The following is a 25,830-nucleotide window of genomic DNA, read 5'->3' as shown; positions in this document are numbered from 1 at the left end:
AACAAAAAAAAAAATAAAAATTTTTACATAATGCCCTTTCCCACCCTTGAAAAATCGGGAATCTCTCGTTAACGCGGACATCTAAACTTAGCTGGCAAAACCGGTTTACATCGGGAAGTTAAAAAAAAAAACACCTTTGAATAGTTGGGGGAACCGGTTGTTTCAGTTTTACTCCACTCGTAAATTTTCTAACATGAATTTACCGCAGATTAAGTCTAGCCATTGGCTAAGGGGGGGGGGGGGGGGGAATACGCTCCCCATCCCCTAGAGGAGTTAAAAAAAAAACAAACTTTAATGTCTTTTACAGTGTCCCGCGGAATATTCAAGCCCCACTACGTGAAAATGTCTAAAAGAAACTGGAAGTTTTCGATTGAATTTTTGACGAGTAAATGAATAAGTCGATATAACAAAATATAATACAAAAATAAAATTTAGAGAGAAAAATAATAAATACCTCACTCTATGTAGCTGCCAACCAGCCTCACGGTATAGTTCACACAGTGTCACAAACTGATTTCCCTTCCCATTGTGGTATGCTTATTCGTTTGTTTTTTTTCTGGTATGGAAAATAATTATAACAAATCAGCAGAAACTCTCAAAAATGTTAACTTGTAAGCTTGTAAAACATGGTGTTAAATACAAATAAAAACAATAGTGACCACCTCGGCATGGTCAGCATTATGCATGCACACGCGTTTTTCATGAGTCGATGATCAGGCCGTTCAGTGCTCGCAAATCAGTTTGAGCTTGTTGATTCAAATGCTATAGATCTGTAATTGTCCTTTTTCTCAACTGGTCTGAACCACATTTAGAGACATTTCATTAGAGCGTTAAGGGTCACTGCTTTTGTGTAACCTAGAGATATCTCGGTATTTGAATCAACATCTTGTTTTCTGCTTTAAAAATATTTTCGGGGATTCTCGAAATGAATGCTTTCGGGAATATCCGATTATGACTGATAAAAACGCAAAAAAGGTCACCGACTTTTTTTTGCATGTTAGGGGCTTGTGATATATATATTGATTAAAATCTGGCATGTTCTAGAATATAGACCAAAGTTAAACGAAATTACGTGATAAGCTGTGTCAGCTGACAACAGCACTTGGTAGTTCAGTGGGTTCATTCAAGTATTTTTATACTTGAACATTGAATCAGTAAATAATGTGTTGTTATCTTTAAATGAGATTGTCCACGTTATTGCAGTCGTCTGACGTTAGGGCCTATTGTAACTGCACACAAGAAGGGGTCAAAGGTCGGCTTACATCGAGCTTTTCGGTATATTTGAGATAGTTAGAGCAGTAACGTCACACGCGGGGGTTGGAGGGGGTACGTTCTACACTGGATGAAACCATTTAGGGCGTAATAAGGCGGGTAACACCGGCCTAGTTACACCATGGGATGACACCCGACCTAGTGACGCCACTGAGTGATAGTTATATTATCGTACCCCGCCCCAATCGTCAATGTCCAATTGACTACTGTCACGCATCTGGTTAGTTTTAGATGGGAACACCAGAACCCCCTGCTCTAGATTACACCACTGTAAGTGTAATCAATTGACTACTGGAGGGAGCGGACTGGTAAAAGTAACTATTTCGTTCGGGAGGGGGGGGGGAGTCCCCCTAAAAGATGCTTGAGAGAAACTCTGGGTTGGGAACACCAGCACCCCCCCCCCCCCCTGTCCTAGGTAGACAGATCACAAAAACAGCTTCAGATTTTATTCCGTAGATCGACAGCTTAGGGGTGTGCCTACATTTCCAGCCATTGTTCACAGTGTTCATCGTTTGCTTCTTGTTACTGCTGCTTGACAAATGTCTTCACTGAGTTCTGTCGTTACCATCTTCACGAAATGGCGGACAAATTGGACCCATCTTAGATTGATCATCATTTTTGTTGGAGAAAATTTGTGTATTTAAAATCCAGAACATGGTGTGTAATGTGTAATTTTGTATGCAATTACTAAAATAGCGGTCTTCTTCAAAATTGAATTATTATTGGCTTTTAATTAAATTAAAAATAACTTGGCACATACACATATTAGGGGTCATCCATAAATGACGTCACGCTTTTTTGACGATTTTTACCTCCCCCTACCCTCCGTCAAACGTCGTCACAAAAAGCCAGACTCCCCCCCCCCTAAAATGACGTCACATTTCAGCCTACAACCCCCCCCCCCCTCAAAATCGCTGCTGTTTTTTCTTAAAACATCGATCTTTTTCCAAAATCTTGTCTGAACTCTATCAAAATAGAGTATTTTGATCAATGCCTATTACAATTTATTAAAACCGTTTTCTAAAACGCGAAATAACGGCTAAACCTCGTTTTCTAACATTGCTTTTTTTGTAATGCAAAAAAGTGACGTCACACCATATACACACATATTCTTTTACTAGTGTCTCCCCCCTTCCCCCCAGAAATTTAGTCCGCTCCCCCCCCCCCCTCGAAAATATTAAGTGCCCCCCCCCCCAGAAAAAAAAGTCTGAAAGAAACACTGAACACAGGCACAATTCGTATATTAATGATAATAGTATTCTATGCTTAATTATAATAGGCACCTAATAATATATTTAATAAGGCATAATAATAATTGGCCTAATAATAATATTAATTCGGTGAGGTTCATACATTCTTGTATAGGCCCTATTTCTATTTGTAGTCAACAATCTGCTTATGTTTAATACATAATTTAAAAAAAAAATTCCCGAACAATTTACTTCTGTACTTCTGGAATTTCCGAAAAAAACGTGTTTCCATAATCGCTATAAATAGAAGGCAAGCGCATATATATACGTGTGCAGCAAGTATCTCGTAGCCATTTTATTTCCTGGGGGGCACGAAATTTAACAGCAAAAAATTTAACTTTAAGCCAAATTTTGGACAACAGGCCTAAAACATGTCGCCATTATCAGGTAGGCAAATATTTTCAACTTCATTTAATTATTAACTTTAAGTAACTAAAACCGCGTTAGTTCGGCCTTTATCGAGAAAACTTAGAATTTAGAAATTTAGACTGACAGTAGGCCCTATTTAATACTATTTATATTTAGCCTATTATTTTATTATTATACTTAGGCCTAATACTAATAATATACTTAATAGCTTACTTAGTACTAGTTATACAATATAGATCTACTAGATCTTGTGTTGCTTAATTCACACTAAAGTGACTTTACTTAAGTCATATAGTTAATAGTTCTATATTGATACAATTTTAAAATAGTGTAATACTGTATAGTTATCTTTAAATGAAGGGTTGGAGCACGAATTACTAGAATTACAGTTAGATTAGGGCTTAGGCCGGGTATTAAAAATGTGGTAATCGAACCAAATTGTCGTAGAGGAAAAGAAAAAAAAACCCCGTGTAAAGTATGTGACTCGCACAACATGATTAATTTTGAGATAGTTTTGAATAATTTAAATTGATTGCCATTAACTACATTCATTTTGTTAACTAGATTTAACAAAAAAATGCCTGGCATTTGAATGTTAATTGTTAAAAGTGCGCCTAATCGCCTAGCTAGTTAAGTATCAATTGTTAAAATTTATGTTTAATACTGAAGGAAGACAAAATGAACAATCTGAAATTGATTTATGCTAAAATGTGATGACGCACAAAGATTTAAAAATAGAAAACGGTAATTTCGAATACTAAAAATATAGCAATAGGGATTTCCAACAACCAAAATGCAAGTACAAAATCCCGATAAAATCCAAAGCGCTGATGATTAAAGACAGCTTCTTTATCTGAACTTGGTAGGCCTATGATCATTACTGACATGATAACTAAGAACTAGATTATTGAATCTTCTTAATCCAGTAAAACAAATTATTTCTGTAAATATTGTCTAATTTCTTAATATTTTAATGTTAATTGGATATTGAATCACATAGTTACATTTATCAATTGTTTCTTGCAGCTCGCATCCAAACTGTGTCAAATTACCACGACGTTCCTGATAAAATTTCCTGTGGTAAAATTTCGGCCTTTGATTGTTTTGAGAAAGGGATCCAATTGGATATTCACGGGAGTGCAAATTATAGGGAGTTTGAACACCAAGACATTGAAACAGATTGTAAATCAACATGTTTCAAATCTCACCGTGATGACATTCATAAAATTAAAAGCAAGCAGAAATCTGTAAAATGGTCAGAAAACTTGTGTGAAGTATCAACAGTTGTAAATGATGAGCAGTATGATTCTTACAAGCTGCTGATGAGTAAAGTGTTGGACAGAAGTCCATTTCTAAAGTCACCAACATTTCAGGCAGTAGTGTGGGGACTTGGTAACTCTAGTAACACTGACAATTGTGTCAGCATGGCAGCTGTTGTGCTCAGAGTGAAACTCAATCGTTATCCAAACACTGAGGAACTGATGGATACTTTTGATAATCTCACTCAACCCAGCGCAGATTATTTCATCAAGTTATTTATTGACATTTGTCTAACTGCAACTGGTGCTGCTAATTTAAATTCTTTACTCAAAGAACTGGGATTGGAAGAAAAAACTACTCAGACAAAAATGAGCGAAGGCAAAAAATCTGAGCACATGAAGCCCAATGAAACAGTTACACATACTCAAGGTTACAAGACAGAAGAAAGTGATGATAATGATGACCTCTTGCAGACTCAGAAACCAGTATCAGTGTTGTCTAAACCAGCATCAGCATTGTCTAAAGAGCAACAGTTTTTTCAGCTGCGAGCAGAGGCTTTAAAACATGAACAAACCTATCTGCAGAAGTCTCTGACATGTATGCTGTGTAATGACAGACGTGTTGACACGCTACTTCTGCCCTGCGGTCATGTTGTTCTGTGTTCTGTTTGTTCTGAGACATGTTACACCTGTCCACTGTGCAAGACAAAAGCCCTTGGTGAGGTCAAGACCTTCCTTTGTTGAGAAATTTTATTTCTTGCACTGGTCTTATGGTACAGCTTGACAGCCACTATTTGTAGCCGTGGCCTATAGTGCCAGCTGACTCTGTAGCTGGGCTATTGATACCAGCTGATCTTGCAGCTGGCACACTGGTACCAGCTCGTTTGAGAGACATGCCTTGAACACATTTAGTTGTTAAGGTACTTTAGAGAACAACTGTATAACCAGGGAATTGTGAAACATGATCATAGTTGTGTATGTTATGGTTTCTTTTGTTGTCCAATTTCAAATTTTTTTTGTTATTTATCTGTCAATTTTAAACTTGATTTTTGGATTTCTCTCTTTGAGTAGAATCAAACTGTTGTGCTGTCTTTTATGTGAACTCTAACAATAGTTTCAAAGTAGAATGTTAAAATATAGGGGTTCTTTAAAGTACCTTGCAATGATGAACTGAACATTCTGTAAAATGTTCGTTGTGTTCATGAGGCAATGATGTCTTTAAAAACCCACTCACCTTGCTAGGTGAGGAGGGGCTAAAATTTGAAGACAAACCAGCTACATAATTGGTCCCTTAGTGGACACTCTGGTGCTAAGATGTGTTTACATCTGTTCATATGTCATATTTAACACTACGTTGTTGATATGTAAAACACAAACCTGGGGAATATTTTTAATTTCTTTTATTGACAATAGAATTAAAAATAGAGAGTAACTGCTGTACAATTTTTGTAGATGTAATTTGTATAGTGGTTGAGCCCATAGAGAGTCCTGGTTTTGTAAACTTCATGCAAGACTCCATGCTCTCTCTAGCAGTCCCATGGAACTCTCCTGCCCCTGAGAGTGCTAATATCTCTTGTAGGTTGTCTACAGTAATCCCAGCACCTAGAAAGCAATCATTTTGTTTAAGTGCCTGCACCATTATACAAGTGCCTGGTGAAATTGGCAGCATAGAATATAACAATTGTTACTGGCATTTAGTTGATGTTTATATAACCTTTATCTAACTGTGATATTTAATAATTGAATTAATAAATATAAAACCAAATTTCCATGTGATTATTTTATTTATTGAACTGTAAATGCACCATTGGATGCTTTGTTCACAGGGTTCAACTTGTTTCACACAACTGCCAACAACAACTAAAGTTTTAATACATCTAAAGCAAGTGCAGCATTTCTGTTTTCAAACAACTGAAAGTCTTACCTGGCATAACTTTTGTCTTTGAGCCTTGACTCTGTCAACAAAAAATAAAACATAAACTAGCAATAGGCCAATGGATGTGATACTGTAACACACTAGATAGTATAGTCTTGTATTGAAAACTAGCAACAGTAAACCAGTACATTGCACTAGACATCAGCTATAAACATATTTACACAGGCTATAAAAAGCCAGAACATTTAAAAAGTGGATATTCAATTGATAGAACTAAGTCAACAAACACAATGGGTTTGATGTGACCATTTCATGATAAACAGGGTAGATTACTCAACAGATGGAAACGAGAATTTTTTTTTATTCAAGCTGTAACATGACTCACAAACATCTGACCAGAGGGTAACATGACTCACAAGCATCTGACCAGAGGGTAACATGGCTCACAAACATCTGACCAGAGGGTAACATGACTCACAAACATCTGACCAGAGGGTAACATGACTCACAAACATCTGACCAGAGGGTAACATGAGTCACAAACATCTGACCAGAGGGTAACATGACTCACAAACATCTGACCAGAGGGTAACATGACTCACAAACATCTGACCAGAGGGTAACATGGCTCACAAACATCTGACCAGAGGGTAACATGACTCACAAACATCTGACCAGAAGGTAACATGACTCACAAACATCTGACCAGAGGGTAACATGACTCACAAACATCTGACCAGAGGGTAACATGACTCACAAACATCTGACCAGAGGGTAACATGAGTCACAAACATCTGACCAGAGGGTAACATGACTCACAAACATCTGACCAGAGGGTAACATGACTCACAAACATCTCACCAGAGGGTAACATGACTCACAAACATCTGACCAGAGGGTAACATGACTCACAAGCATCTGACCAGAGGGTAACATGACTCACAAACATCTGACCAGAGGGTAACATGACTCACAAACATCTGACCAGAGGGTAACATGAGTCACAAACATCTGACCAGAGGGTAACATGACTCACAAACATCTGACCAGAGGGTAACATGACTCACAAACATCTGACCAGAGGGTAACATGACTCACAAACATCTGACCAGAGGGTAACATGACTCACAAACATCTGACCAGAGGGTAACATGACTCACAAACATCTGACCAGAAGGTAACATGACTCACAAACATCTGACCAGAGGGTAACATGACTCACAAACATCTGACCAGAGGGTAACATGACTCACAAACATCTGACCAGAGGGTAACATGAGTCACAAACATCTGACCAGAGGGTAACATGACTCACAAACATCTGACCAGAGGGTAACATGACTCACAAACATCTGACCAGAGGGTAACATGAGTCACAAACATCTGACCAGAGGGTAACATGACTCACAAACATCTGACCAGAGGGTAACATGACTCACAAACATCTGACCAGAGGGTAACATGACTCACAAACATCTGACCAGAGGGTAACATGACTCACAAACATCTGACCAGAGGGTAACATGACTCACAAACATCTGACCAGAGGGTAACATGACTCACAAACATCTGACCAGAGGGTAACATGACTCACAAACATTTGACCAGAGGGTAACATGGCTCACAAACACCTGATTAGAGGAAAGTGCAACAGGGGAAAGCATTCATGAAAAAGATTGAACAATGGAAACTTACACAATATATTAATCATGAAAATTGTGTCAAAAAAAAAAAACCACCATGTACAAAAAAAATCATGAAACTTGCACATATAGAAAACTGCCATACCAAAAGTTGTGAAACTTGTACAGAAAAAGTGGCTCATTAGTTTTTGATGAGAAAACAAGTTAATAAAAAGTCTAGTGACAATTTAAGCGCAATTTCCTTAATTAATTTTTTGTGACCGAACGAAAGGATATTTTTGAAAACTTTCTTCGACAATATTGTTCTAAATTATGGCAGAAATCGATTGGTAAATGTTTCAAGTTGCTAAGTGGTCTGGTTGCCGAGATATGGGCCAAAAACTGCATTTTTTCGAGGTTTTTTGGCTTTTCCGGGAAATCCAGGAAGGAATTCCGGGAATTTGTTTGGCCCACAATAATCCTCGGAACTTGCTTAACATATTTGCTTTTGGAACTAGTCCTCGATATTGCTTCGTTGAGGAGGAGATACGACTTAAAGCTGCGGACACACATCCATCCAGAAATAACGAGTTAATAATCGCAATTGCCAGTATGGAAATTGCGCTAAAAAAATTAACAACTTTGTGAAAAAATACATCCATTGGGAGAATTCATGATTAGATTTTATTAGAAGTAATTTTTTGTACATAGAAGACAAAAATTGTACAAAATAATGGATTAGTAAATATACACATTTGGTTAATAATTTATGCACCGATTTAAATTTTAATACATGGCTGCTGAAGAGTTTTACAACAAAGTTACAAAATGCAAATAAATCTGGAAAAACTGCATATGTAAATACAACTTAATATGATTTGCTATTGCAATATCATAACCTAGATGTATAAGAGAAAACTTTGATTCCACAAAAGAATGGAGCATATAAGAAAATATTCATCAATAAGTGCATGGTTACAGTTGTGTGAGAAGTTGGACTAAATGCTGGCTGCATCATTCTAATCTTAAATCATTTACTAAGTCTGACTTGTAATCTTACGGACATTGAAAGTAAATGATTTACGAATCTTAAAGAATTAATTTTTAAATGATTTACAAAGTGTGATTTGATGTTATAATATAGAAAAGTTAAAACTTAAGGATATATTAATACAGAAGAGTTAAAACTAAAGGATATATAAATATAGAAGAGTCAGGATATATTGATTTAGAAGAGTCAAAATAAGGGGAGTTAAAATAAACTGGTGTACAAAGTGTGATATTAAAATCTGTATATCACCTGAAGCACCATTGTGTGAAGAACTTCTCTCCCCTCATAGGCTGCAGCACAACCCCCACTGGACAGGACCCGCTCAAAGCCCAGATCCATCACCCTCGTCAAGGCTTGGTTAATGTCACAACACATATCTATGGCTGGAATAAATGTCACAACACATATCTATGGCTGGAATAAATGTCACAACACATATCTATGGCTGGAATGCCCTTATGCCACTATGTACCTATTGTATGGTGCTCTTATGCCACTATGTACCTTTTGTATGGTGCCCTTATGCCACTATGTACCTATTGTATGGTGCCCTTATGCCACTATGTACCTTTTGTATGGTGCCCTTATGCCACTATGTACCTATTGTATGGTGCCCTTATGCCACTATGTACCTTTTGTATGGTGCCCTTATGCCACTATGTACCTTTTGTATGGTGCCCTTATGCCACTATGTACCTATTGTATGGTGCTCTTATACCATTATGTACCTATTGTATGGTGCTCTTATGCCACTATGTACCTATTGTATGGTATGATATATTGTAATATCTAAAGTGACAATGTTTATAAAATGTGTTTTAGTCCATGCAAGCTGATTACAATTAAAAAAAGGTCTGACAACTTCTGCAAAACTAGCTTTAAAGAAAATCTGTATTACTATAAATAGACCACCATCACCATAGAAACACTTGTATATTTAAACCAGTAACAGGACACATGCACTGTATGGCTCTTACCTCTGTGGAATGTTGCAGGGTGGGGACGAACAGCATCTGAAGAAAAATTAATTGTTTGAAACCAACCTGTTTTATTTACACTCAACAAAAATCTCAAATAATCATTATTATAAATAATCATTATTATAATGGTCAGCTACACAGCCATATACAAATGATGAGTTTGATTGTAAACTCCTAAAAGGCTGAGCTTTATCCACTAAAATACAAGTTTGTTTAATATTTACTACTATAGAAGCAAGTATTGTTTCTGTGAAATGTCTAAGAATGTATTTACTTTTTTTTACCTAGCAACACTTTACATTTTACAGTATCCACTTCACCATCACTGTTGAGAGAAAAATGTTGTAGATAGAGCAGGGAGACAACTACAATTTGTACATAGAGCAGGGAGACAACTACAAATGTACATAGAGCAGGGAGACAACTACAAATGTAGATAGAGCAGGGAGACAACTACAAATGTACATAGAGCAGGGAGACAACTACAAATGTAGATAGAGCAGGGAGACAACTACAAATGTACATAGAGCAGGGAGACAACTACAAATGTAGATAGAGCAGGGAGACAACTACAAATGTACATAGAGCAGGGAGACAACTACAAATGTAGATAGAGCAGGGAGACAACTACAAATGTACATAGAGCAGGGAGACAACTACAAATGTACATAGAGCAGGGAGACAACTACAAATGTAGATAGAGCAGGGAGACAACTACAAATGTACATAGAGCAGGGAGACAACTGACAATGTTGTAGATAGAGCAGGGAGACAACTACAAATGTACATAGAGCAGGGAGATAACTACAAATGTAGATAGAGCAGGGAGACAACTACAAATGTACATAGAGCAGGGAGATAACTACAAATGTAGATAGAGCAGGGAGACAACTACACATGTACATAGAGCAGGGAGACAACTGACAATGTTGTTGATAGAGAAGAGAGAAAAATTGAAGTTAATAATTGACAAGGAATAGTGAGATATTGAAGACCCACTTGAGAGCAGAGTGTTAAAAACAACTGTACACTGTAAGGATTCCAAAAACAAAACCATCAGCTCCTGCAGCTTTAAGGGCTCTGATGTCTGCTAACATGACTTGTATTTCTGGTGGGGAGTAGCAGAAGTCACCTCCCCTTGGCCTGATCATGACAAAAACTGGGATTGAAACTAGTTCCTTGATCACTTGCAGCATACCTAGACAACAAACAAACAATACAAATATCGACAAACATTATACAACTGCATCTTGATCACTTGCAGCATACCTAGACAACAAACAAACAATACAAATATCGACAAACATTATACAACTGCATCTTGATCACTTGCAGCATACCTAGACAACAAACAAACAATACAACTATCAACAAACATTATACAACTGCATCTTGATCACTTGCAGCATACCTAGACAACAAACAAACAATACAACTATCAACAAACATTATACAACTGCATCTTGATCACTTGCAGCATACCTAGACAACAAACAAACAATACAAATATCGACAAACATTATACAACTGCATCTTGATCACTTGCAGCATACCTAGACAACAAACAAACAATACAACTATCAACAAACATTATACAACTGCATCTTGATCACTTGCAGCATACCTAGACAACAAACAAACAATACAAATATCGACAAACATTATACAACTGCATCTTGATCACTTGCACCATACCTAGACAACAAACAAACAATACAACTATCAACAAACATTATACAACTGCATCTTGATCACTTGCAGCATACCTAGACAACAAACAAACAATACAAATATCGACAAACATTATACAACTGCATCTTGATCACTTGCACCATACCTAGACAACAAACAAACAATACAAATATCAACAAACATTATACAACTGCATCTTGATCACTTGCAGCATACCTAGACAACAAACAAACAATACAACTATCGACAAACATTATACAACTGCATCTTGATCACTTGCAGCATACCTAGACAACAAACAAACAATACAAATATCAACAAACATTATACAACTGCATCTTGATCACTTGCAGCATACCTAGACAACAAACAAACAATACAACTATCAACAAACATTATACAACTGCATTGTATGCAGCATATTAAACAATAAATTTACTTGATTAAACATTTTCAAATGTGAAAATTTCATACTATCAATGCATTTAAAAGCAGAAAATATATTTCAATTGTGTGTCTTGCTGGATCTTTAAAAAGTGTGGGTCGCTATATTATGTTTTGAATAGCTTTGCTAAAATTTAAGAGTGTCCCATGCTTTTTTTTTTTAGTTTTTTTTTAAATAGTAGTGCATTATCATATATATTAGGAAAAAAATTCTACTATAGAGTGATTATTAAATCAAAACTGGTTATTAAAGCGGTGTTTAATTAATTAAAAAAAATCTTTTTAGAATATATATATATATATATATATATATATATATATATATATATATATATATATATATATATATATATATATATATATATATATATATATATATATATATAAAACACATTTTTATTTCTTTTTTTACACAATTTCTGGACATGTTAAGTGATTTCATGAAAGTTCTATGAGCTTTTAGTTTTTCAAAAGCTCCTGCAATTTTAGCAGGGCAGATGAACAATGTAATAAAGGTGTGCTATTATTAAAACAACTGAGCTCTATAGTAACCACAAAAGTTTCATGTTTGTACAAAAGTGAAATCTATTCAACTCCGTGTTTTGTGTACATAATAAAAAAAATCATGTCAAAATCTTATTATTTTGCACAATGCAATGTCACTTGACATTGTAAAAATTAAAATAACAAAGAATCTTTTATGACTTACCAATGCTGGGTGTAGTTCCTCCTTCTAATAAATTAGCACACAGCTCAATTCGACTTGCACCTAAGCACAAAAGGTCAATGAATCATGAAGAAAAAGAAAGATGTTCATGGAGCAGATAATTTTTAACTTACCAAACACCAGCATCAACTTTTTTGATCCACTAAGAGGATGGCTATATAACACCAAGACAATGTATTGCAATGTGTTTCTTTAGTGGTGTGGGTACTTGAGATTTAAGTCAATAAATGCAAAAGATCATTTACCACCATTTTCTGCATTGATGGCTGACTGTACTGATTCAACGCAGACTTCCATTTGGTTAGGATTGGGATATTTGAGCACTTTGTTCTATATTAAGTTTGTCCAGCTTTTCATTGGAAAAAAAACAAATTAAAAGTCATAATTTAAAGTCTTGATGTAATCTAAATAATAATAACAAGTACAAACTTAAAATTGTAAGACATTATTTAAAAATATTATAAGAAACTTTTGTTCGCCTAATTACGGTGATGTACAATGTAAGATTCTCATTGCATTGTAATGTGACTATGTCTGACCCACCCCAGTCCCCACCCTCGTTGGTGTCTGGTCATACCCACCCCCCCCCGACCAAAACCCCCTGGACAAAAACCCTTGGACAAAAACCCCACAATTGAGGTTTATATAAGGAAAAACCAAAGATGATGAGAACCAAAATTAATAATTAAATACAAAACAAACATTAGAAAAAAACTGTGTTTTATTATAACTTTAAAAAGACAGATTGTGAGTGATGCCTCGCAAATACTCTATAATGGTAGGCTCATTAAAACTTTTAACAACAGTTGAAATTTGTGCGCTGCTATAAATATATATATTTTTTTTTGTTTTGGTAAACAGTTCCACATATCAAGTGGTAACATAGGTTCCCACATGTGGATGACCTATATCTAAGGTGTTGTCTGTGCCCAATCTTTGATCAAATACAACCAAAGTCACTCCTTGACTTTCTAATAGCATGCTTTTATGTAGAAACTCTTTTATTAGTGGTTAAAAAAAATTACATTAACTTAAATTTCATTTTTCTTGGTTATCATCATCGTTATTATTTACTTATATAGGGGTCGGCGTGGTCGAGTCGGTAAAGCTCATGGTTGCTAAACCGAAAAGTCTCGAGTTCGAACCCTCGGGCAGATGAGGCTCGTTAGCTGGGGACAGCCACTCTTCTAGGAGAGACAACTCCAAAATTAAACAACTGCTGCCTTGTAGTTTGTTCTTGGTTGGACAAAGGCTATGGAAGCAAATCCAAACAGAAAAGCAGGCTGAAATCGGAGTCAATGGCCTCAATGGCGCATAACCAGTTGACACGTAACGCTTAATTGTGTTGGAGGCGTGGTCGAGTCGGCAAAAAGCTCATGGTTGATAAATTCGAACAAAGTCTCGAGTTCAGACCACCACTGGCAGATAAATCTCGATCCCCTTCAACACTAATAATTAAGAACGAAGAAGAAGAAGAATTTACTTATATAAACCTCAGTCGGGGGGTTATTATCCAGAGGGTTTATATCGTGGGGGTTTTGCTAGTGCCTAGTAAACCTATACTTTTACTAGTGTCTGCCCCCCCCCCCCAGGAAAATGTAGACATCCCCCTCCCAACCCCCCCCCCCCCCCCCGAGAATATCAAGTCCCCCCCCCCTTCCCCCCCTGGAGAAAAAAGTCTGGAAGAAACACTATACCTTAGCCCAGAGGCGTAGCGAGGGGGGTGGGGGCGGGGGGGGGGGGGTGCGGACTGTGATATCTAGGCCTAGTCTAAATACTTAAGAAATGACTGCGCTGATAGATTTTCGGTAATCTATTGTTTTAGGTACGTAAAATCGGCCGTGACTAGTCTTGTGAAAAAAGGGTGACCCATTCAATTTTTATAACGTTTCACATTTTAGAGAATTTATGTTTTGAAAGTTACAAAATTGTTTAAAAGTTTCATTAATATTAAATTAATATACCTGTTTTAAACAATTGTATTTAAACTTTTCATTAAAAAATAAAACTAGCGATGTTTTCATTATGAATTGCAACCAAGCTCATTTACTTTAGCAGCCATCTTAATTTTTTTTTTGGGAAAATTATAGTTAGAGATTCAGGGGAAACCACTCTAACTTACAGATGGCCGCTTGCAAATCTTGCTCGCAAACACTGCTGTTTAAAGATAATATCTGGCCAATATTAATATATTTAGTCATTGATTTTTGTTTATTTTTTAGTTATCTATAATATTTGCCACAAATATATCACAATATACTTCTATTACAGCCTTAACAATGAGGCAACTTTTTCGCACATTACTAGCCTCGGCCAATTTTACACACATAAAACGATAGATTACCAGATTTTCTCCCATTGAGCACTCTTTTGGGATTGAAATATTTTTAATCGTAATCTAGATCTAGCTTTTGTTTTGTTTCTGGAAGCCAAAGAGTGAATCTAACTTTGGTGTAGCAGAACTGAGTTTTTCCAAGTTACATAATACATAAAAGGACTTTTTTTTTAGACTTTTGAAGCTTTCACTGCCCTTCAAGTGGAAATGTCTCTTATTTTAAGAAATTTGACGCTTTTAAGATCAGCTGATTCACATTTTATAAGCAACATCACGCAAAAAGTAAAAATAAATAATAAAAAATTGTTTTTAAAAATGAAAATGCTTCAAAATAATTTCTAATTTATAAGGCAGGAAACAGATTGGTACCGCAAAATGCATATTCGGTCTTCGCCGTTCATAAACTTTCTAACCAGACATCGTTCGGGGATTTTGTTTATACTGATAAATAGAGCAAGGTTTTTACAAGCTTCGTTAGCAACATTTTTGTGGAATTCGTTTTTTATGACATTTTGTGCCGCGGCGAAGGATGCGAAGTATGCAAATCTAGACGGAATGGATCTACTTGGAAAGTACGTGTACTGCACTAATGAGGTAAGAAATAATATTTTGTAAAAATAACTATTATTTTTTTATGGATTTTTCATTAGAAATGATTGCTGTAAATTATGAAAGTAAAAAAAAGTATATTTGAATGCGTTTTTTACTTTAATTTGAACAAAATGACTGCCGAAAATTACGACACATCGGCGTCGCTGAAAGCGGGAATTTCAGTTAATTTTTTACGGATATAAAATTGTATTTTTTTTACTCCGAAGCATGTATTTAAATAACAGTTAAGTTAAATCTATTTAATTCTGTAAAATATAATTATTATTTTGCCGTAGATACTTTTTTTTTATATTTTTAATGATTTTCTGTCGCGGAAAATCGGTATTCGCACCATGCACGCACACGTAGTAAAACTAGACTTATCTTTAAAACACGAGAATCTTGAGTACACTGCGAATAACAAAGTTTTTAAATTTTAGTTTACTTTTGACTTTAAGCCATTTGTTTTAAATCGAAATTAATTGATAATGTAATTATTTCAAAGTAAAAATTTTCCGTCGCAAATTGGCTTCTAACCTTCGCCACTGAACCAGCCTACGCACGACATTCGCGCGAGTCTGTTTCTTCGCAATAGTCTGTATAGTGTCGAGGGCTAATTCTAAAAAGAACCGAGTCCTTACTAATCTAATGTTTATTAAAATTAGGTACAATTGTTGGAACGCATGAGAAATAACAAATTAATATTTCTTTAAATCTATAGCCAAAAGAAAGTAGAACTTTATAACTCTGTAAATTATGAATCGAGTGACGGCTGTCGTGAAAACGGGAGCCATTTTACTCTTTTTTTTAGGGTGACCTACTTTTATTATATAATTTTAAAATTCATCGATTTGATAAGCAGCTGAGTAGCTGACTACGCATGCGATATGGCTGGCACGTTTTGGGATGGGGATCGAGTACACCATAGAATTTTTTTTCTTTGAACTAAGCGTATTTTTTTTTTAAATCAAAAGATACTTACATATCAGTTGTTGATTTCAATTTCATTATAGATCTAATCACTAACTTCAGTTTTTAAAAGTAATTTTGCTTCTAGAACTAGCGTATTTTCAAAATTACGTAGATTCTAAATCTAGATCTATTCACTTACTATTTGACAACCGTGTCAGTAAAATGAGGTCACCGCTTCCAGGTTCTTAGGTTTTAATTATGTTTGTCACTTTGAACTATTATAAGTAGCATTAAAACAACTGCATCTATTATCAACATTGTTTTTATATGCCAGTTCTAATTATACATTCTGTTCATTACCAATTCTAATGAAATCGTATCAGGCCCTAACACCCTGTTCACCTACACTGACACTACACTTGAATGACGCCACAGACAGTCGTAACTTTAAATTAATGTTCAAAGTACTAAACAATTATAATTAGCCATGTAAATGCTGCAACTATATTAAAAATTGGCATATAGACATATTTTATTAATTATGTTTTTTATATAGACCTTCTATATTTAACTCTGTTATTTTTTTCTTCCCCAGAGTGTTTCTAAAAGCCAGAATTTTAAAGGGGAGGGCGGTCGTTTTTTTTCTCAAGAATAATTATAGAAATAAGCTTATAAACTGGTATATTTTGTAAAGTTTGACATAATTACAAATAAATGTATGCCTAAGTGACATTTCTGTGTAATTATATCGTTAATTTTGTGAATTTCGTGGATTTTTGGACCTCACTACATTTAGATGTAAAAAAAATCTCAGTTGAGTGAGTGTGGTTAATCTACATTTTGAACGTGATGTAAATGTCTAGTGCTATTAATTTTTATATTTTTGAATTCCTCGATTGTTAAGCAACAAAATTGATATATAATATGTCAATATTTGTTACTTTGAAAATTGGCGAAAATCGACCCTAAAAGTAGATGCTTGAGGGTTGAATCTGTTTCCTGCCATAAATTAAATGGGCTCGTTTCGATATTCTAGTCTAATATAAATCTAGATCTAGAAATCTACTACTTAATACTACTAGAATCTAGATCTAGTGTACTTAGACTTAGTACTAGACTACTACTAGATCTACTTCTAGATCTAGATGGATGGATGTAGATCTAGTTCTAGAATCTAGCTAGATCTACCTGCTCCCTGCTAGTTAAGAAAAAAGTTTAATAAGTTAGTTAAGTTTTAAGTAGTAGACCTCTAGATTAGATAAAAAATTATCATTAGCCTAACTATTAAAATACATTTTAACACGTTTTTCTTAACTCAGCTTCGCGTTTGTGGATGGATTTGTTTGTTGTTAAAATTGACATCGAAAATTAGCCCACTTCTGATTGCTCTTGAGATCTGAAATTTGGCGTACAGGCTACTTTCGCCTAACAATTTCAGATGCAATCATAAAAACTAGCAATTAGAGACCGTAATTAGATTAATTTAATTACGCCCCAAGGACCATAAAATTGAGGACATGATTTCTAAAGATACTGACAAGACTGGAGGCTTATTGACACAGTTACTTCGGCCCCAATCGATGTGAGCGCGCTGGCCGTGATCATATAGTGGCCGCGACAACCCAGGTTCGAATCCTGGTCGCTCAAGATTTTTTTAGTCCGTGTATTTATAAACAATTAGTCAAGTCATACTTAATCAAGTCATTAGATAAAGTAGAAAATAAACTATATAAAAAACTTTTTTAAAAACCACGTTTTTCATGTGTAGCAACGGACTAAAAAGGAGAAAATAAAATACTTAAAAAAACTTTTTAAAAAACCACGTTTTTCTTGTGGACTAAAAAGTAGAAAATAAATTTTTCTTTTGTGCTTCCTCGAGCTGTGCAGGTTCTTGTGATGACTGACAAAAAACGTGGGTCTGGCAGATGGGTCGGGAAATTTGATGGTGAACGTACCCACGTTTTTTGTCAGTCATCACAAGAACCTGCACAGCTCGAGGAAGCACAAAAGAAAAATTTATTTTCTACTTTTTAGTCCACAAGAAAAACGTGGTTTTTTAAAAAGTTTTTTTAAGTATTTTATTAGTTTATGCCTAGATCTAGGCCTATTAGATTCTAGTAGTAAATCTAGTACTAGAATATGTTAATTTAATAAAATTAATATAATGACAATTGGTAATCTCACGATATAGATCTAGCGTCGGAATAGTAAAGCAGTAAAAAACAGTAAAACCATGGCGTAGTCTTGTCACACCGTTCAGGAAATTTTGCTTCCATCCTTCAACTGTCCTCCCCATTCATTCCTACACACACCCTTTCTCTCACTCACAACACACCAGCTGTCACTCGACCAGTTGCATCCCTTGTACCCTCGTTCACTCCGTGCAACAACATATTGTATTGTTTATTGTGCTTTGTGTATTGCTACAGTATATATATGCACACACGCAGTGATCTGTCCCACATATACACCTTTGATACACATTACATCACCACACTTCTTACTACTTTAGACTTTAGTAAATCTAATCGTCTCATTTTACTAGGCCTAGATCTAGATCTTCTGCGAGTTTTTTCTGTGTTTCTTAAAAAAAGATTAATCACTACACAATAATTTATTATTTATATTTAGATCCTCTAATTGCTGCTAATTTACTGTCAATAAAACTTAAAATTAAGTTAAAAAATTAATTTGATGCACTTGACAGTCAAATAAACAATGGTTTACAGTAATGAATGTTAACCAAACTCAAACCGGATAATATCCGACAATATATCATGAGATTACCTAATAAATATAGTGTTAACTTAAAAATATTAAGCCTACAGACTAGTAGGCCTAATAACCTAGTTACTAATTACCCTAATTTGATAGTAGTAATAAAGTATGTAAATTGGCCTTACATTAGCATGTGTCTGATTATTTCTCCCGCTAACAAGGTAATATGAACTCACAATGAACCCAAGAACATTATATTGCTACTGCTATAACCTATGTTTTTATATATACGACCCACAAATGGCTGTATTTTTCTCATGTAGATGAGAAAATATGAGTGGGCGAGAAGTGGGCTACAATGCTTAGAATTTTAAATATAGGTCTAGCTATGGATTTTTAAAAATATATTCGAAAATAATATTCTCTTAATGAACACACAGTAGATGGGATTTTTCTCCTGCTGACAAGAAAACATAAGTGGTCAATCATAGGAGCAACAATGTTAAGATTTTTTATTATTTAAAAACATCTTTCAATTTACCAACACCTCAGTCATTAGGCCTACTTTAGTTTAGGCTAATGCCTAATAAATAGGCCAAGGCCTAATTTGTTTTAATATTTGAAATAATGAAATATTAGATTAGAATCATAATTTTTAAATCTTAACATTTTTGGTTGGACACTGTTTTCAAAAACTCATATTTTTTCAAACAGGCAACATGCTTTAACTGCCACAGAGAAATGAGGGGAGCGGCCATCAAAACTATCAGGGCATTTCATCAAATACAAGTTGGTTGCGTTAGCAGATTAAAATTGGTATTTTTATTTTCCATTTCATTTATGTCGATCTATTTTTATGTTGATTAAGAAGATACAAAACCTGAAGATAATTTAAACTAGGGCCAAATAAAATGAGTTTATAGTTTTCAAAAAAATCAATACAATCCTTGATACATTTCTTCATCACTCAATTAAAGTTTTTAAAAATTTATTTATATCTTCAGCTACACAACAAACAAATGAAATAAATGAACACTTATTCCTCAACTATTTTACAGAGTCCAAAAACAGGTCTTTTGGCTGTACTTAGAAGATCAGCAACAGCAGTACCGCCAACTGCTGTGTCAGAGAAGTCCCAAAAAATTGTGGGTACCTGGCTGCTAGGATGTGCTGGAATGTGTTTTGGTGCCGTTGTATTGGGTGGTGTAACAAGGTAAAGAACTCTGCCAAGCCATTCAAGCAATCAGTTCAAATTAAATGGAACACTGCTTACGTCATTATGACATTTTTTTAATTTAAATCTCTCAAAACTTTTTTAGAATAAGAATCTTTTCCACTTCCCTCCAGTTTATCCAAATATATGCATAATTTTTATTTTTAGAACTTGTTATTTTTAGAATATTTACAGTATTAATCTTTTAGGTATGAAAGGGAAGAGGAAAGCGACATAAAGATTCCTTTTTCTAGAATTAGCTTTTTAGTACCTTAAATTTAGTATAAAATTAAAAAATTATTTATTCTGAGGTAATTTTTTTGCTAGATGTTACTTTAAAAAAACAATTCTCCTGAATAATTTTTTTTAGAGCATCACTATTGTCTTGAACCTTATATGTAATACCAGCAATACTCAAATTAAAAAAAAATATTTCTGAAACATAATTTGAACAAATAACATGGATTATGCAGTGAAAAAAATAACCTACCATCTGCAGATTGACAGAATCAGGGCTTTCTATGGTTGACTGGCGACTAATCAAAGATATGAAACCACCTAGAACTGAAGCTGAATGGCAGGAAGAGTTTGAAAAATATAAACAGTTTCCTGAATACAAATAGTAAGGCAGAGAATGGTAGACTCTGAATAGAGTACTTTATGTAGTCTTTGACTGTGTTACATGTCTAGATTAAAGTAAAAATAGATGAATGAAATTGTACATTAATTAACTACAATAATATGAAACATGAAACAGCAAGTAACAGAAATAATTTACATATTTTGTTGAAAATACTGCCAGGGTGCTACATAGTACATGGCGAAATTTTATTCAAAACATTTAGATCTACCCTTATTGATACAAATATTTACCCTTATTGAAGAAAACAATATGTTTGAATGAATACCACTCTATTGGATGTATGATGTAGCTAGACTGGATGTATAGTGTTTACTATTGTGGATGTAGCATACATGCCTACCATCCTGCCAAGATCAGAATTTTTCAGTTTAATGCTTGAAATTTCTTGTTTTATGTTGGCAGTGCGTGTTAAGAATAGTGTCTGATCATTGCCCTGGTTGTTTTTAAAAACGTTTTGCTGTACTACATTTAATTGTTTACAGTATGACAAAAGAGAAAGAGATGACACTGTCAGACTTTAAGTTCATATTTTACATGGAATGGGGCCATCGCATGTGGGGACGCACCACAGGTGTCTTCTTTCTTTTACCTGCATTATACTTCCTGCGTAAGGGATGGATCTCTAAAGCACTGAAGCCACGCCTGGCAGCGTATGCTGGTCTTTTGGGATTCCAGGTACAAGAGTTAAATCAGATAAATGTAATCTTAATACAACAGTAAATTTAACATAACATCATTTTGATAGGAAAGAATTTAGCTAAAAAAATTATTAAGCCTAAAACAATTCTAAATGAGGTTTAATATTTGTGTACTTGCTACTTTTTCAGCATGCAATGTTGTTATCTCTTTATTTAAATAATTAATGTTAGTATATAATTAAGATGATTAACTACACAAGACCTAGGCTGTATATTTAACTTGTTATCCAGGGTTTTCTAGGCTGGTACATGGTCAAGAGTGGCCTTGAAGATAAACCTAACCCATCAGACATCCCGCGGGTCAGCCACTACAGACTGGCTGCACACTTGGGATCAGCCTTTGTTCTCTACACACTTTTTATGTGGCAGGGCCTGTCCCACCTTCTCAAACCAATCCAGGTAATTTATACCTGTCATACCCTCTCAAACCAATCCAGGTAAATTATACCTGTCATACCTTCTCAAACCAATCCAGGTAAATTATACCTGTCCCACCTTCGCAAATCAATCCAGGTAAATTATACCTGTCATACCTTCTCAAACCAATTCAGTAAATTATACCTGTCCCACCTTCTCAAACCAATCCAGGTAAATTATACCTGTCCCACCTTCTCAAACCAATCCAGGTAAATTATACCTGTCCCACTTTCTCAAATCAATCCAGGTAAATTATACCCAGTCATGAGACAAACAAATGATCCTTGTTTTACTCCCTAGCTACCAGATGTGAGAAGTATTGCAAAAATCAGGGGAATCGCCCATGGTGTTATGACGGCTGTATTTGTCACAGCTATGTCAGGTAAATAATTTTGTCCCAGTTATGTCAGGTAAATAATTTTGTCCCAGTTATGTCAGGTAAATAATTTTGTCCCAGTTATATCAGGTAAATAATTTTGTCCCAGTTATGTCAGGTAAATAATTTTGTCCCAGCTATGTCAGGTAAATAATTTTGTCCCAGTTGTGTCAGGTAAATAATTTTGTCCCAGCTATGTCAGGTAAATAATTTTGTCCCAGTTATATCAGGTAAATAATTTTGTCCAAGCTATGTCAGGTAAATAATTTTGTCCCAGTTATGTCAGGTAAATAATTTTGTCCCAGTTATGTCAGGTAAATAATTTTGTCCCAGTTATGTCAGGTAAATAATCGCAGTTATGTCAGGTAAATAATTTTGTCCCAGTTATGTCAGGTAAATAATTTTGTCCCAGTTATGTCAGGTAAATAATCGCAGTTATGTCAGGTAAATAATTTTGTCCCAGTTATATCAGGTAAATAATTTTCTGTTAAAGTTGTTATGCTAGTGTTTGTTTGACACTGGCTATTTGATGAAGTTGTGTATGCTTGCACTAGTCCCATTTATTGAAAATGACGTGCTTTTCTTGATGATTGGTGACTTAAGACAAACAGCTTATAACTTGTTTCTACAGGAGCTTTTGTGGCTGGCCTAGATGCAGGACTGACCTATAATTCTTATCCTAAGATGGCTGACCGCTGGATACCAGATGACATGTGGGCCATTACCCCTAAATGGAGAAATGTGTTTGAAAATCCAACATTTGTTCAGTTTAATCACAGACATCTTGTGAGCATTTCTTTAGTTTAATCACAGACATCTTGTAAACATTTCTTTAGTTTAATCACAGACATCTTGTAAACATTTGTTCAGTTTAATCACAGACATCTTGTAAACATTTCTTTAGTTTAATCACAGACATCTTGTAAACATTTCTTTAGTTTAATCACAGACATCTTGTAAACATTTGTTCAGTTTAATCACAGACATCTTGTAAACATTTCTTTAGTTTAATCACAGACATCTTGTAAACATTTCTTTAGTTTAATCACAGACATCTTGTAAACATTTCTTTAGTTTAATCACAGACATCTTGTAAACATTTCTTTAGTTTAATCACAGACATCTTGTAAACATTTCTTTAGTTTAATCACAGACATCTTGTTAGCATTTCTTTAGTTTAATCACAGACATCTTGTAAACATTTCTTTAGTTTAATCACAGACATCTTGTAAACATTTCTTTAGTTTAATCACAGACATCTTGTAAACATTTCTTTTGTTTAATCACAGACATCTTGTTAGCATTTCTTTAGTTTAATCACAGACATCTTGTAAACATTTATTTAGTTAAATCATAGACATCTTGTAAACATTTATTCAGTTAAATCATAGACATCTTGTAAACATTTGTTCAGTTAAATCATAGACATCTTGTTAGCATTTGTTCAGTTTAATGACAACATCTTGTAAGCATTTGTTCAGTTAAATCATAGACATCTTGTAAACATTTATTTAGTTTAATGACAACATCTTGTAAGCATTTGTTCAGTTAAATCATAGACATCTTGTAAGCATTTGTTCAGTTAAATCATAGACATCTTGTAAGCATTTGTTCAGTTAAATCATAGACATCTTGTAAGCATTTCTTTAGTTTAATTATAGACATCTTGTAAACATTTATTTAGTTTAATCATAGACATCTTGTAAACATTTATTTAGTTAAATTATAGACATCTTGTAAGCATTTGTTCAGTTAAATCATAGACATCTTGTAAACATTTGTTCAGTTTAATCATAGACATCTTGTTAGCATTTGTTCACTTAAATCATAGACATCTTGTAAACATTTGTTCAGTTAAATCATAGACATCTTGTAAGCATTTGTTCAGTTAAATCATAGACATCTTGTAAACATTTGTTCAGTTAAATCATAGACATCTTGTTAGCATTTGTTCAGTTTAATGACAACATCTTGTAAGCATTTGTTCAGTTAAATCATAGACATCTTGTAAACATTTATTTAGTTTAATGACAACATCTTGTAAGCATTTGTTCAGTTAAATCATAGACATCTTGTAAACATTTATTCAGTTAAATCACTCCTGCAATGATGACTGACTTATCCTACAATGATTACTTATCCTACAGGCAGAGCTGACTGTTGTGTTCATCACTGGCTTCTGGTACATGGCTAGAAAAGCTCCCCTACACCCTAGGGCCCGGCTTGCAGTCAACTGTCTCCTTGGAATGGCATTTATTCAGGTAGGACATTGTTGTCAGGTAGGACATGGCTGTCAGGTAGGACATGGCTGTCAGGTAGGACATGGCTGTCAGGTAGCACATGGTTGTCAGGTAGGACATGGCTGTCAGGTAGGACATGGCTGTCAGGTAGGACATGGCTGTCAGGTAGGACATGGCTGTCAGGTAGGACAGGGCTGTCAGGTAGGACAGGGCTGTCAGGTAGGACAGGGCTGTCAGGTAGGACAGGGCTGTCAGGTAGGACATGGCTGTCAGGTAGGACATGGCAGTCAGGTAGGACTTTGGTCATTCACTTCTCACTTCCTTTATTTACAGGCAACTTTTGTTTCTTGTTGAATGTATCATCACCCTGCTAAATTAATCATTTTAATCCTGCTAAATTAATCATGTTAATTTTCAGGCAACACTTGGTATCACCACCCTTCTAAATTAATCATGTTCATCTTCAGGCAACACTTGGTGTCGCACCCTGCTAAATTAATCATGTTCATCTTCAGGCAACACTTGGTATCACCACCCTGCTAAATTAATCATGTTCATCTTCAGGCAACACTTGGAATCACCACCCTTCTAACTTAATCATGTTCATCTTCAGGCAACACTTGGTATCACTACCCTGCTAAATTAATCATGTTCATCTTCAGGCAACACTTGGTATCACCACCCTGCTAACTTAATCATGTTCATCTTCAGGCAACACTTGGTATCACTACCCCTCTAACTTAATCATGTTCATCTTCAGGCAACACTTGGTATCACTACCCTGCTAACATATGTGCCCACACCTGTGGCCGCCACCCACCAGTCCGGGTCCCTGGTCCTGTTGAGTTTTGCTGTGTGGGTTGCACATGAGTTGAGAAGGTTGCCTAAATAAGGAGCAGCTCATGGCTGGCCACACATCTCCTGGATCTCTCACTTGTCTGGTTGGGAGAAATCTTGCTGTGAGTTCAGTGAACCCTGAGTAGCCTCTAGCACTATAAAGCAATCCGCCTGACAATACTTGTCTTACAGACTAAAGCTAGAGCAGGATGTTTAACCCCACAGACTAGTGCAAGAAATGTATTGCTAGACAGGCTGGAGATATGGGACAAAAATGGTACAAGTGAATAAAACAGATTTCAAACATA

At 35.1% G+C, this 25,830-nt stretch overlaps 3 protein-coding genes across 7 annotated transcripts; 2 read left to right on the top strand and 1 right to left on the bottom strand.

Moving 5' to 3' along the window:
- The first annotated feature begins 2,798 nt into the window (after positions 1-2,798).
- On the top strand, positions 2,799-5,919 carry LOC131956262 (uncharacterized). The gene is made up of 2 exons (XM_059320698.1): positions 2,799-2,909; positions 3,918-5,919. Exons 1-2 carry the CDS (start codon positions 2,894-2,896, stop codon positions 4,892-4,894), a joined length of 993 nt encoding a protein of 330 aa, XP_059176681.1. The 5' UTR covers positions 2,799-2,893; the 3' UTR covers positions 4,895-5,919.
- On the bottom strand, positions 5,535-15,000 carry LOC131956268 (copper homeostasis protein cutC homolog). Of its 4 annotated transcripts, none has more exons than XM_059320711.1 (9): positions 14,887-15,000; positions 12,788-12,891; positions 12,525-12,584; positions 10,709-10,877; positions 9,964-10,004; positions 9,677-9,712; positions 8,949-9,082; positions 6,075-6,105; positions 5,535-5,752 (listed from the first exon to the last, which is right to left on the bottom strand). In XM_059320711.1, the coding sequence occupies exons 2-9, from the start codon at positions 12,837-12,839 to the stop codon at positions 5,541-5,543; spliced, it is 735 nt and encodes a 244-aa protein (XP_059176694.1). In that variant the 5' UTR covers positions 12,840-12,891; positions 14,887-15,000; the 3' UTR covers positions 5,535-5,540. The 4 variants fall into 4 exon arrangements, with proteins under 4 accessions (XP_059176694.1, XP_059176721.1, XP_059176711.1 ...); XM_059320738.1 differs by lacking the exon at positions 14,887-15,000 and adding an exon at positions 14,507-14,668; XM_059320728.1 differs by lacking the exon at positions 14,887-15,000 and adding an exon at positions 14,321-14,497.
- On the top strand, positions 14,965-25,830 carry LOC131956248 (cytochrome c oxidase assembly protein COX15 homolog). Of its 2 annotated transcripts, none has more exons than XM_059320677.1 (10): positions 14,965-15,159; positions 19,813-19,914; positions 20,157-20,311; positions 20,811-20,933; positions 21,437-21,629; positions 21,884-22,051; positions 22,370-22,451; positions 23,077-23,231; positions 24,593-24,706; positions 25,446-25,830. In XM_059320677.1, the coding sequence occupies exons 1-10, from the start codon at positions 15,085-15,087 to the stop codon at positions 25,575-25,577; spliced, it is 1,299 nt and encodes a 432-aa protein (XP_059176660.1). In that variant the 5' UTR covers positions 14,965-15,084; the 3' UTR covers positions 25,578-25,830. The 2 variants fall into 2 exon arrangements, with proteins under 2 accessions (XP_059176660.1, XP_059176667.1); XM_059320684.1 differs by lacking the exon at positions 25,446-25,830 and adding an exon at positions 25,299-25,346.

The sequence above is a fragment of the Physella acuta genome, unplaced genomic scaffold (genome assembly GCF_028476545.2).
Source record: "Physella acuta isolate Inbredline_101_S28 unplaced genomic scaffold, ASM2847654v3 ptg000079l, whole genome shotgun sequence".
NCBI classification, from domain to species: Eukaryota; Metazoa; Mollusca; class Gastropoda; family Physidae; genus Physella; species Physella acuta.
Note: the sequence above shows the minus strand (reverse complement) of the source record. Positions and strands in the feature narration are given on the sequence as shown.